This window comes from Colius striatus, chromosome 10 (assembly GCF_028858725.1).
Source record: "Colius striatus isolate bColStr4 chromosome 10, bColStr4.1.hap1, whole genome shotgun sequence".
Taxonomy (NCBI): domain Eukaryota; kingdom Metazoa; phylum Chordata; class Aves; order Coliiformes; family Coliidae; genus Colius; species Colius striatus.
Window position 1 is genome coordinate 28963006 of NC_084768.1, and position 11735 is coordinate 28974740.

Sequence of the window (11735 nt, forward strand, 5' to 3'; positions counted from 1 at the left end):
TTGCCGTGTGAACTCTGTGTTTTGTTTTGTTGCAGTCTGCTTTACTTTTTGGAAGGCTCTTCAACAATAGTAGTGAAACTGACAGCTGCCTGTGTCCACTGGCCCTTATGGGGAGCTGAGCACTGGGGCACAGCTCTCCAGTGTCGCTGCTTAATTTGCATGGCAAGAGCTTGCTGTCATCGCTGCCGTTGTAGGATGGGCTTGTGCCCATCGTCCCCAGCACAGGGGTGGCTTTCTGTTTGGCCCAGCGTAGCCACATCAGCTTGTTGTGCCTGCATCCCCCGTGCTTTCCAAAGCCCCCGTGCTGAGTGCTGGCAGGCTTCATCTTTCATGTCGTAGTCACACTGCAGCAGGCATAAAAGCCACTAGCAGATACGCTCGTTTGGATGTGCTCTGTGCTGGGGCTCACGCCTGCAGCCCGAGGGGCGGCTGGGGGCACCCGCTGAGCCCTGGAGGAAGCAATTGAAGGGGTGTGAGTGCTGAGGCTGGGCTGAGCAGGGACGGAGCGCTGTGCTGCGGAGGCTGCTGTGCCCCTGGCGTTCGTTGGGGCTGGGCTGGTGCGGTTCGGGTGACTCCTGCATCAGTTCAGTCGCTGACTTACCAAGGAGCGAAGCCGCAGCGTGCTGGGCGTGCGCGGTGCTTCTCCGCTGGGTCTGAGCTCCGGGCCGCCACGCTTTTTTAATGTCACGTGACGCGGGGTTTTAATTTCTCTAAATAAAAGCCGACTGTGAGCGCGAGGCCCCGGCCCTTTCCTCGCGCGGGGCGGAACGGCGGCGCGGGGCGGCGCGGCCGGCGGAGCGCTGAGGCGGCCGCACGCGGCGCTGAGGGGAGGAGCGGCCGCTGCCATGGCGGCGCCTCTGCTGCCGGCCCTGCGGAGCCGCGCTGCCCTCCGGCCCCTGGGGCTGCTGCTCCCGCCGTGCCGGGGGGCGGCCGCAACGGGGCCGGGGCCGCGGGAGACGGCGCTGGAGGAGAACCCCTTCTACGACAAGTACCGACACAAGATCCAGGAGCTGCGGAGGTGAGGGGGAGCCGGGCGCCGCGGGGAAGGAAAGGGAAGGGAGGGAGGGAATGAAGGAGATACGCTACTTTTGGGGAGGAGAGATGGATATTCGTGAGGGGAGAGAGGTCGTTTTTAGCTTTGTGCCCTTTCGAGAAAATGAGTTAGCTTTTCTAGGCAGCATTTGCGCTATTCCATGTATTTGGGCGCTAAGCCAGAGAGTCAAGGGGCAATGGGTATGAGCTGGAACACAAGAGGTTCCAGAGAAATACAAGGAAGAATTTCTTCCCTGTTGAGGTGAGGGAGCACTGGAAGGGGCTGCCCAGATGGGCTGTGGAGGCTCCTTCTCTGGACACATTCAAACCCACCTGGACGAGTTCCTGTGTGACCTGCTCCAGGTGGCCCTGCTCTGGCAGAGGGGTTGCACTGCATGAGCTTCCGAGGTCCCTTACAACCCTTAACATTCTGTGAGTCATCTCCAACATTATCTCTTATCAGCCATCTCATACCTGCTCAGTGAGAGAGTTTCCCTCTCATTCCCTTTATTTATGGACAATAAAGGAGCACTTTAAGTTAAGAACATGAACCGGTGCCACAGTAAATGTTTTAAAGGGCCAAAGGGTGTTAATGCCACAGGACTGTTGGTATTGCCTTTCCTGATTCAGATCCAGTCCAGATGTGTTTGAATCCCGGATGGAAAAAAGAAACGAAGTGAAAAAGCAGCCTGTGGGATATTCCAACCAAGGAGAATTTATCAGATGCATGGAGGAAAAGGCAAGGCTGTTTCTCTTGGAAATTCATGTGTATTAAACCTATACTGTCACTTACATAGGATCAGCATGATGATGCAAACATACAGCATTCCTGTTAGTAAGGAGCCCTGGGATTTTACTGTCTGGTGGCTTATTGTTCTGTGCTCCAGTGTGTTGTTTTGCTTTTTTTTTAATCATTCATTTCTGTGCTTGAGGCTTTAAGTGTTTAATTAGTTCCAGATGAGCTTAGCCAGGTGGAGTGATGTGATCTTGCAATTGTCATTTTTTAGCAGATCTCAAATGCACAATAGTTTGCTTCTAAGTATTTCTTTCAGGCCTTGAAATTCACAACTGACGTGAGGTTACTCATCTTCTTACTTGCTTTTCCTAACCAATGGTTCATCTCATTAAAATTGCACTGCAGTGATCTTCAAGCTTCTTAAACTTGAGCACCTGCCCAGGAGATTTTTGTCAGAAGACATGTTATGCGTGGCAGGGAAGGCAAATAAATGGCATTAAAGCATCAGTATGTTTTCTTCTAGGCAGAAGGCTTGGGCACAAAGACATCAAGGGGAGGATTCACCAAGGATAAGGTAAGGGAAACAAACCTAAGTGTTAGGAGTGAGGGTGCTGGAAAATCAAGGATGTGAATTAACTTGTATTGTTACTATCAGTGCTTCAGCCAAGAGCTTCTTGACATAAAACTAATGTTCCTCACGATGCACTTGAGTATAAGGCTTTAATTTACTATTGGGATTGTGTTCAGTCTTAAAACTCCTGGCACTCTGGGGTTTTGTTACCTTGTCCTTTCTCAGTGCCACCCTGGAAGTTCCTGCAAGTCAGGGGCTCTGTCCCAAACTCTGCCTTTACAGCATGTGAGTACATTTCTGAAGATCAGCCAGCAAGAGGATGGGTTTACTCTCTCACATTCTTGTATTTTGGCAAACTTTATGTTGACAGAGCGTGGCAGCAGCTCCTCTTGCAACTTTGGTGGGGAGCTGCACAACTGGAGCAAAGTGTGTTCTGTGTCCTGGCAGAATCTCGTCTATTCTGCCTCAGTGTGTGAATCCACTTCTCATTGTGTTACTGCTTATGGTCTTCTAGTTTCTTCAGCAATTAAGAGGGCTAAGCCACACTGTAGATTGAATTAAGTTCCTCAAGTTTGATTTTGTTCTCTGTAATTGCATCTACTCATTCTGTATTCTCCCTTCAATCAGAGAACTGTCATCATGCCAAAATCCTTGTGCTTCTTCTTACAGACACTTGATTCAATTCTTAATGTGGAGATGGTGAAAGAAAAATCAGCAGAGGAGATAAAACAGGTGATGGATTTAAATGCAACCAAGCTGGCTCCACATCTATGCCTTAGTAGTAATCTGCTTGTGAGGATGGCAATTTTACTTAAGCTGGAAAATAGAGCAAGGATGTAGGTTTAGAAGCAGCACATTCACGTGCACATCAATGGTAGAAAATAGAGTTTTCTCCATAGAGGTAAGTGCTCCTTGGATGTACTCACTTGATAAATGATACATCTGGAGCTGACCCCTGAAAAACTCTCTCCTGTAATTCTTATTGTTGCAGTTGAATTGGCATTAGCAAGCTGAAGCTGAGTTAAAGCCAGGCAAAGGGAAATCCCAACAGGAGCTCATACAGATCATGCCACATCTGTTTTGCAGGAATAAAAACCCAAAGGTTTTGCCACCTTGTACCTTTCTTTGCAGAATCTGTTGTTCAGGAGCCTGTGTATTCATACTAAAGTAGGGTTACAGCAGGGAGTGGATTTGATAACTCACAAGTTTCCTTTGAGTTTCTGTTTCATTAGTTAAAGGTTTTACTGGCAATTGTCATTATTAGTACTGGGAAAGAGCAACTGAAAAAGTCCTGAATTCTGGGCTTTTAGCTGTACTTGGCCTGTTATTCAGGACTTGGAGCTTTTGTGTAGGCATTGCCATCCTGCTGTGGTGAAGAAAGAGACTGTGAGAACAGAGGAGTATTATGCAAACACTTGCCCTCTGTTGAAATAGTTCTGTGTGTTCCTTATTAAAAAAACCCTCAAACCCACTAGAAATCATGTTGGGAAAAATGTGAGAAGCACTTCTGATGGCTACTAAATCTTAAGCAGTGGGCTCAGAGGTGACTCATTTCTGTTACCTGGTTAAGATCTGTCTTTTGGTGTGAGTACCCTGGAACCTTAGGAGAGATCTTTTGCGTTAGCAGACAAGTCAGGCTTGACTGACAAATGACTTCTCAGTGTTGTTAGAAGAATTCTCTTTGTCAACTGACCTTTATAAAAGCATTTAATGTTACTGCTAGGTGCTTGGGTTTTAACTCTATTCCATCTCCTGTGTTTCCTACAGATTTGGAGTCAGTATTTTTCTGCAAAAGATACAGTTTATGCTGTTATTCCTGTAAGTAATTCCCCTGTAGTCAAACACTTGAAAAGCCACTGTGCAAAGCTTTCCTTTCTAACTGATTCTTTTGCTTTTAAAAGCAGTCATTGAAGCAAGCTGAGGTTTCAAGAACCACCACTCTTTCTGGATTGAGTGATCTTACTGCCCCAAATGAAGACTTTTGTTTCCAAAACTGTGAATGCCTTTTTTTCTCACATCTTCCAGCTCAGTAAAGCTGGTCTCTTTTTCTGCATGCCTGGCTGGAATTTCCAGGCATTTTTGATTCTGAGTCTCCAATGCTCTTTGCAGAGCCCTACTGTCTCTTCAAACAGCATGTGTATTTTCTCATTGTGGGGGTTTTTTTCTCCCCTAGAGTTGCTCATTTCTTTCCCCTCTGCAGCACAGGCAGCAAACTCCAGTTGAATATGACAGCACTAGAGCACTTGGCTAATCACTTGCATGTGGCTGATCACTTCCAACCTACTTTGATACACTTGAAAATGTTGCCAGCATTGTTCTCATTGAGTTTGCAGGGTGCTTCCCATGATAGGATTACTTTCCTTCTTCCTGATGACTTTACCAGATGTTAATTGTTCATCTGCATAAGGCTGAAGGAGGGCTTTTTAACATTTGGGATTTCTGTTTATTCTTTACTTCAGTCTCTGTGTGATTGTGAGCTTTAAATCTGTCTTTCCACAGCTGGCACAAACTGTTTGTTCCTCTAGTTCTTGAAACCTCATTTATGTCTGGGGTCTGATTTGCAGTTGGCCCTTGGCACTCTGAGCTGCAGCTGAAGTCGGGAGGCTGTGTTCTTACTGTATGAAGTGCTGTAGGCTCTGAAAAGGGCAAGGTGGGATTTGAAATCCAGCACCTTCGTGTTTCAGTTTTCTCAACATGTGGATGTTGTGAAAATAGTTTGAATTGCACATTTACTGTAACATGGGCCAAAGCCAGGCGCTCCAGTTAAGATTGTGTAGATCTTTCATCAGTGGGGCTGGCACTGTTCTTTGGTGCAGTGTTTTAGAGGAGCTTTGGAAGCTTTTTTAAGGCTTTAATACAAACCAGATCCTAAGCACATTAGTTCATGGTGTCATCAAAGGGGTGGAAAAAAGCCCAGTGTCTTCTGCCAGAAGCTTTTTGTTGGCTGGAGGAAAGGCCTCACATAGTTCTCAAGTGCTCAAAAGCACACACAGAGGAATTTTGTGTTGATGAATGGCATCTGGTTTCCTTCCTAAACACCTTAGAGGAGGCATTAATATATGATGCTGGGAAGAGAAAGAACAAGCAAAAGATTTTGGGGAGTGCAGAGAACATGTGAATGAGATTGCCGGGATTCATCAGGGATGACCAAATCCATTTGTGGCTTTAATATAAACCTAAGTAATAAGTATATTATTTGAGTTAAATACCTAGGCTGCATTTTAATACCACAGAACAGATGGCTGTGATGTAAAATCCCCAGCCTGGGGTCAGGGGTATGTTGTCTTGCTCACCTGCTGACACCACGTGAGGCAGTGGAGCTGTTACTGAAAGGATGTAATGTAAGCCTGAAGCATGGGCCTCCCACCTCCAGGGAATAAAGATTTGCTTCCAAGGAGTTTGCTACTGCATCTTAGGGACAACGTTGTTAAAACAGGATACTGATGACATTTAGGTAACTAAGAACTACATACAGTCTTCCACACAAGTGTTGTCAGCTGCTTCTGCAGTGAGCCCTTGTGTAAATGGAAGTTGTACCCTGTAAAGGTTAATAAGATGATTCTGAGTAACCGTGCATCCATGTGTGTGCTGCAGAAGCTGAATTTCTCTTTCTCCTTCCCTGAAGGCAGAGAAGTTTGATTTGATACAGAAGAGAGCCCAGCAATGCCCATCGGTACGTATGGCAGAGACTTGCAATGCATGGATGTATAGCTGTAACACTTCTCCTCTTGACTCAACCCCATACTCACTCACTGTATCAACTGGATTAGTAAAATCCAGGTGTTCAAATACCTGTCTTAGTGCTCAGAAGCAATGGCTGTGCTGAGAGAAGTGCCTTTGTGGATCTGAATGGCAGGCTTTGCTGGACTGGTGTATTTGGTCCTGTGTGTTTTACTTGCCAAGAGCAAAATCAAGTATATCTGGCCTCCTGAGCTTCTCAAGGCTTGGAAAGTTATTTATAGCTTTAAGTGCATTTCTGTACAGTGCACTGGCATGTAGTCAGGTATCCTGCATGGTTTTCTGCTCCCATCTTGTCCTTCCCCTTGGTATGGGAAAATGAGCAAGTCCCTCGCCTGTGGAGCCAAACAGATCGTGAATCTCTGGAGAAGAAATGCTTCCTGCCTGTTCTCTAACAGTAAATTTACAGGATTAAATCCTTTGACTGCTTCTTATCTTCTATTTGACCATCTCTGCTGTTCATTTTCTAGAAGTGAGCAACAAAGGTCAGGGTCTGAATGTTCCCCACTGTCCTATCCTTGTATCTGTCTGGTATAATACTGATACAAATATGTGCCAGCTTCTCTGCTAATGAAATAATGCTGATAAGGCAATGCTGGTGTGTTGTCTACTTTGAAGTCTGGTTCCTGCTGTCCTATCACTCCAGAGGAGCAAAGAACGCCTTTTTTTCTATTGTCTTTCTCTCACTAAAGCATTGATACTGGAGGCCAGCATGGCTGGGGCATTGTTTTGTTCTGTCAAAGAGATAATTAGTTAATCATTTCTCTGCAGTTTCTCTATGCTTTGCCAAGGAAAGAAGGCTACGAGTTCTTTGTGGGACAGTGGTCAGGAACAGAATTGCACTTCACTTCCCTAATAAACGTTCAGGTGAGTGGTTGAAGTAAGTTAAAAAATGGCTTAGTGTCCAGACCTGTTGCATTACAGTGTAGAATGTTTGAAAATGGTTCAACAAACAACTTGTCAGCTTAACTGGAAACAAATGATATGGGGAAACCTGCCATTAATTATGGGTAAGTTAGCAAATTAACTGTGGGTGGATTAGTAAATGTATGGGTATTAAGTGTCTCCAGTCTAAAGGAGAATGAGGTAGAGGTCAAATAAATCTCAAAATAGAAGAGGCAAACTTAGAAGTGTTTGTGCAAGCTGCCTAAAATACCTGCTGTAAGGTGAAATGCCTTCCTGGAAATTGGGGGTGTTCTGCATGCAAAAGAGTCCTTAGTCAAGAAAAAAAATGCAACTTCACTCTGCAAACCCCTCCTTTGCTGTAAGCACCAGTGACCTTTTAATTGGAACTGACCCTTAAGCCCTGAAAAATCCCTGCTCCTGCAGGAGTTACTGGTAACAGTTTTGTAATCAAAACTGCAGATCTGTAATAGAGCTGAAGTTCTTTATGGGATGCTGATAGGTTTCTCTGTCTCTTTCAGACCCAAGGTGAAGCTGCTCCAAGCCAGTTGGTTTTATACCATTACCCTGAGCTGCAGAAGGAAAAAGGGATAGTACTAATGACAGCAGAAATGGACTCCAAGTTCTTGGTAAGAAAAATCTCCATGGCTTTCTTCATTTTATGCTGCAACTCCTACAGTTTGGAATGAAAACCAAATTAAAGTCTTTAAAAGATCCTAAGAATGGTTTTAACTAGATTTCTTTAACCTAATCTACTTCATACACAGGAAATCTAGAAGGAAATGTTCAGTGTGTCTATCTGGTGATTTCAGCTCATGCATTCTCCTTCCTCTCCCCTTATTTTGAGTATTTGTAGTTCATTGTGAAAAATAATTGGGTATTGATGGAAGCAAATTTAAATGAAAGCTGTTTCCAGCTGACAGCAAGCCAAAACAGTGTTTAGAGCCATTTGTCACGTTGTATCTAAGGGTAAACAGTCAATTTTTTGCAAACAGGCCAAGTATAGGAAGGGGAAGATGAGACTTGGGTGCATCTCCAGTGCCTTAGGGTGGGCTGGGATCCTGAAAGCCACGTTTTGCCTCTGAGTAGTTTAGAGTAGTTCGAATACTGAAGTGTCTAAGCAGGTGAGGGACAAGAGAGAGGTGGTTCGTTTAACGATTAGCTAAAGGTGAGCTGGTCCTGAGTCATTCGGTGAGCAGCAGTGGAGCCTCTGAGCTGCTGAAGGGTCGTTTCCCACGCGGTGCTCCAAGCCGACAGAAGGTGGTGGTAACGAGCCCTTTGTTGTCTCCCGCAGGCGGTTCACGAAGCACAGTGTCTGGCAAATCAGCTGCAGCTGTTCTACGCAGCGGATCGCTCCCAGACCTACGAGTTAGTGGAGACCTTCAACCACAGATCGAGTGAATTTAAGTACATGTCGGTTATAGCAGAGCTGGAGCAAAGCGGACTCGGAAGAGAGCTGAGACCCGGTCAGTGGTCTGACAAGTCCTAGAGCCTGACCCGTGGGAGGAGCAAGCCAGGGGGGTTTCCTGAATGGGGTGGTCCTGTCTCTTCTTTTACAGATTGGTTTGGCTACAGAAAGGATGTGGAGGCATCCCAGGAATGTGCTAGTCAGGCCTGGCTGGCACCCGTGAGGGCTTGAGCCATCCAGACTGATTGCCAAAACAGAGCCCAGTAACTTTATCACAGGGAACTGTTTTCCCATCTCAGAACTTCCTGCTGCATGCTGTGGGTTTGAAATCTGAAGTGACAGAAGGGGAGCTATGGAACAGACTACACTGACACCAGTGGCTCTTCTTGGGACATGCACTGAAGTGCCCTCCACCATAATAATTGCATGGTCCAGTGCTTTTTAATCTGGGTGGAATTTATCAGTCTTGTCCATCAAGTAAAAAGAACAGGACAAATGGCCTACACCAGATTCCTCTCTTACTGTGTGTGTGAGGTTCCTTACACAGGTGTATGCTGTGGCCCCTGGCTTTCTCAGGATTAAAAACCAGAAGAGTAACTGGCTTTGTTCTGGGAATGTTGTGCTGTTTAATTGCTATGCTGATTTTATCCCCTTGTTCTAAGGGTTTTTTCAACCCCTCATGTGATGAATCCCAAGTTAAGAACTTCTCCAGACCTTTAAGACAGACAGAAATGGCAAAGTTGAGAAAAGGAAGCACTGTGCATGTGTTGGTATTGTTTTCAAATAAGACCCAAACTGAAAAGGCAAAGTCAGTTATACCACCTGCAGCGCTTTTCTCCCTCTCCTGGCCCTGGAGCAGAGGTGAGATGGGCTAATGGAGGGAGCAAGGGCTTCTCCTTCAGGTGTGGCCCAGTATGTCCTGTGTCCCTACTGTATTCCTGTACCACCTGCATCCAGATTGTCATCTGTGTTCCTGCAGATGATCCTATGCTGAGGGAGTACAGATCCTAAGAGGTCTGCCAGGGTGTGGATAAGCTCTCTAATTTGCAAATGAAAAAGTGGAAACCCTTCAGTCCTTTCTGAAATGCAGGTGCTAATGTGAGTGCTTGTGCTAAGGTCAGAGTTTGAGCATTGTTTGCTGCATTGTGCAGCCCTGGCTTTTTCTTGGGGTTTGTTTCTCTTTTGCTATATTGCTTTTCATTCCAGTTATTACTCTGTTATTATAATTGTTATTATGTTTTATTTTAGTTATGACACTGTTCTTAACCCACGAGTTTCAGTGTTTCTATCCTGATTCTCCTCCCTGTCCCACTGGCAGTTGGGGAGCAGCTCCCTGGTGCTTAGTTGCTGGCTGGAGGTAATCCAGAACAGAGTTGTGCAGCAAGTTTTGCAGCCACTGACTCTTTGTTAACCCCTGGCTTGCCCACCCTGCTCTGTTGGCCCAGGAGGGACGTACCCCCAGGTCAGCAGGAGCCAGAGCCTGTCATGCTCCCTGGGGAACTGCCCTGCCTTGTGAAGGGTGGTTGTTGCAGCAATCAAGGCAGTGCAGATTGAAGGGGGGAAAATGCTGACTCAGTGCTTTTTCACCTGCTCCTGCTTTTTTTTTCCCCTGTGCCTTAAAACCTGTGAGATCCCAGTGCCCTCTGATCCACAGCTGAGGGAGTTCTCAGTCCCTATCCCTGAGCTTGCACGGGACTCGGAGGAGAAGAGAGGGAGAAGTGGCTCTTCCTGACACTGCTTGGCTGAGGCAAACTCTTGTGGGCACGTCCTTGGCCTCGCTGGGAACAGACAGAGCAAACCCACCGTGCCCTTTGCCAGGCACACAGAACCTTTGCACCCTGCCTGGCAACAAGCATGTTCTTGGTCAGTGGGAGGGAGGCTTGCGGGGCTCCCTGCACCCTGGAGCCGTGTGTGGCCGTGTTGGGCTCCTTTCCAGGCTGTCTCCCTTCCTGCTTTCCTTCCCCTCATGAATCCAGCCGTGCACCTGCCTTTGGGAGCAGAGCCAACCCCCCCTTTTCCTTCCTCCAGGTTGGACAGATGCCCTTTCACAATAACACATCCCTCCTGCCCCAATCCTGCCCCTCGTGCCTTTTCCTCTCTCCTGAGCAACTCCCACCCCACCCCCCTCCACAGCTGGGGCCCTGGGCTGCTCTGGCACCTCGGGCCTTCTGCTCTGTGAGCTTTCCAAAACCTTGTAGCTCCTTAACCAGGAAGTATTGCTCACCCCCATGGACCTTTGGGGTTGCAGCTGATATAAGTCCAGCCCTTGTGCTGTTTTCCTGGCCCCTCTCCTTTGGCTCCAGAGCACTGAGGGTGGGAGGACTCCATCTTGCCTCTGAGTATCTTGGCTGCATCTCATCTGGATGTAAATCTTGGCCATGAGTCTCCTTTGGGGTCTTTGCTGTATGGCCAAGCCTCCTCAGTTTTGGATTTGTGCCCATTTTTTGATTGAGTTTCAGTTGAAAGTTTCCTCCTGGCTTGGCATTAGTTGGTGGGAGCTACATCTGCTCCGCAGACCTCTGCCTCCTGCTCGTTTGCTCCAAGGACATTTTGTGGTTTCCTGCATCCCTTGGGGAGGAGTGTGGTGCCTGCTGGTCCATGGGATGGATGGACAGCCCCTGCTAGGCCTTAGGGTAGCTGTGATTGTGCAATCAGGGAGCATCCAGCCATGGGGATGCTTCTCCAGGTGCCAAAAAGAAAGAGCTGCTGTTGCTGCCTGAACCTGCTGCAGCCAGGCATGGGCTGTTTTGCAAGTAACCAGGACAAATCTGCTGGGCTACTTGAGCTGGATGCTGGTTTTAGGGCTGTTAGTTTGACCTGAGACTATCTGTAGTGACTGAGAGATTCGCTCAGGAGTGGGGCGAGGCTGGTTTGGAAAGGATTCTGCCTCCATAAAGCATCCCATGGGTCCTGGGGTGGGGCTACACACAGCTGAGCTGTGGCCAGTGCTGGCTACAGTCTGATTCTAAGCAGATTTGGAAGAAACCACCATCTGTAGGCAATGTGGAAATAGGAGTCAGTTATCTTACTCCATAGTAGTAGAGAGTCCAGGGCCTACTGAGCTCTCCCACGTGGCAGTGGGCTGCAGGCTGCGATCTCTCCTTGAGTAGGGATCACAGAGTCACAGAATGGGTGGTGCTGGAAGGGACCTGCACCTTTCAAGGTAACTCCTCAAGGCTGAGAGAATCCTCACTGTGTCAGATACTGGGTGAGTGAATTGGAAAAAGCTTTAACATCTCAGCTAAGCGAGAGAAAGGATTGGCAGTGCATGTATGGTCCTTTAAACATAAACCACTGACCCAGTGCGGATCCAGCTACACCTACACTCCCCTCTGAGGAGGGGTTTA

At 47.2% G+C, this 11735-nt stretch overlaps 1 protein-coding gene across 3 annotated transcripts; it reads left to right on the top strand.

The window, feature by feature from the left end:
* The first annotated feature begins 842 nt into the window (after positions 1-842).
* ATPAF1 (ATP synthase mitochondrial F1 complex assembly factor 1) lies at positions 843-9654 on the top strand. Of its 3 annotated transcripts, XM_062003673.1 has the most exons (10): positions 843-1018; positions 1663-1771; positions 2292-2342; positions 3009-3071; positions 4107-4157; positions 5965-6012; positions 6849-6944; positions 7502-7609; positions 8275-8446; positions 8540-9654. In XM_062003673.1, exons 1-10 carry the CDS (start codon positions 846-848, stop codon positions 8617-8619), a joined length of 951 nt encoding a protein of 316 aa, XP_061859657.1. In that variant the 5' UTR covers positions 843-845; the 3' UTR covers positions 8620-9654. The 3 variants fall into 3 exon arrangements, with proteins under 3 accessions (XP_061859657.1, XP_010203793.2, XP_061859658.1); XM_010205491.2 differs by having other exon boundaries at positions 8275-9654; XM_062003674.1 differs by lacking the exon at positions 5965-6012.
* The last annotated feature ends 2081 nt before the right edge of the window (positions 9655-11735 follow it).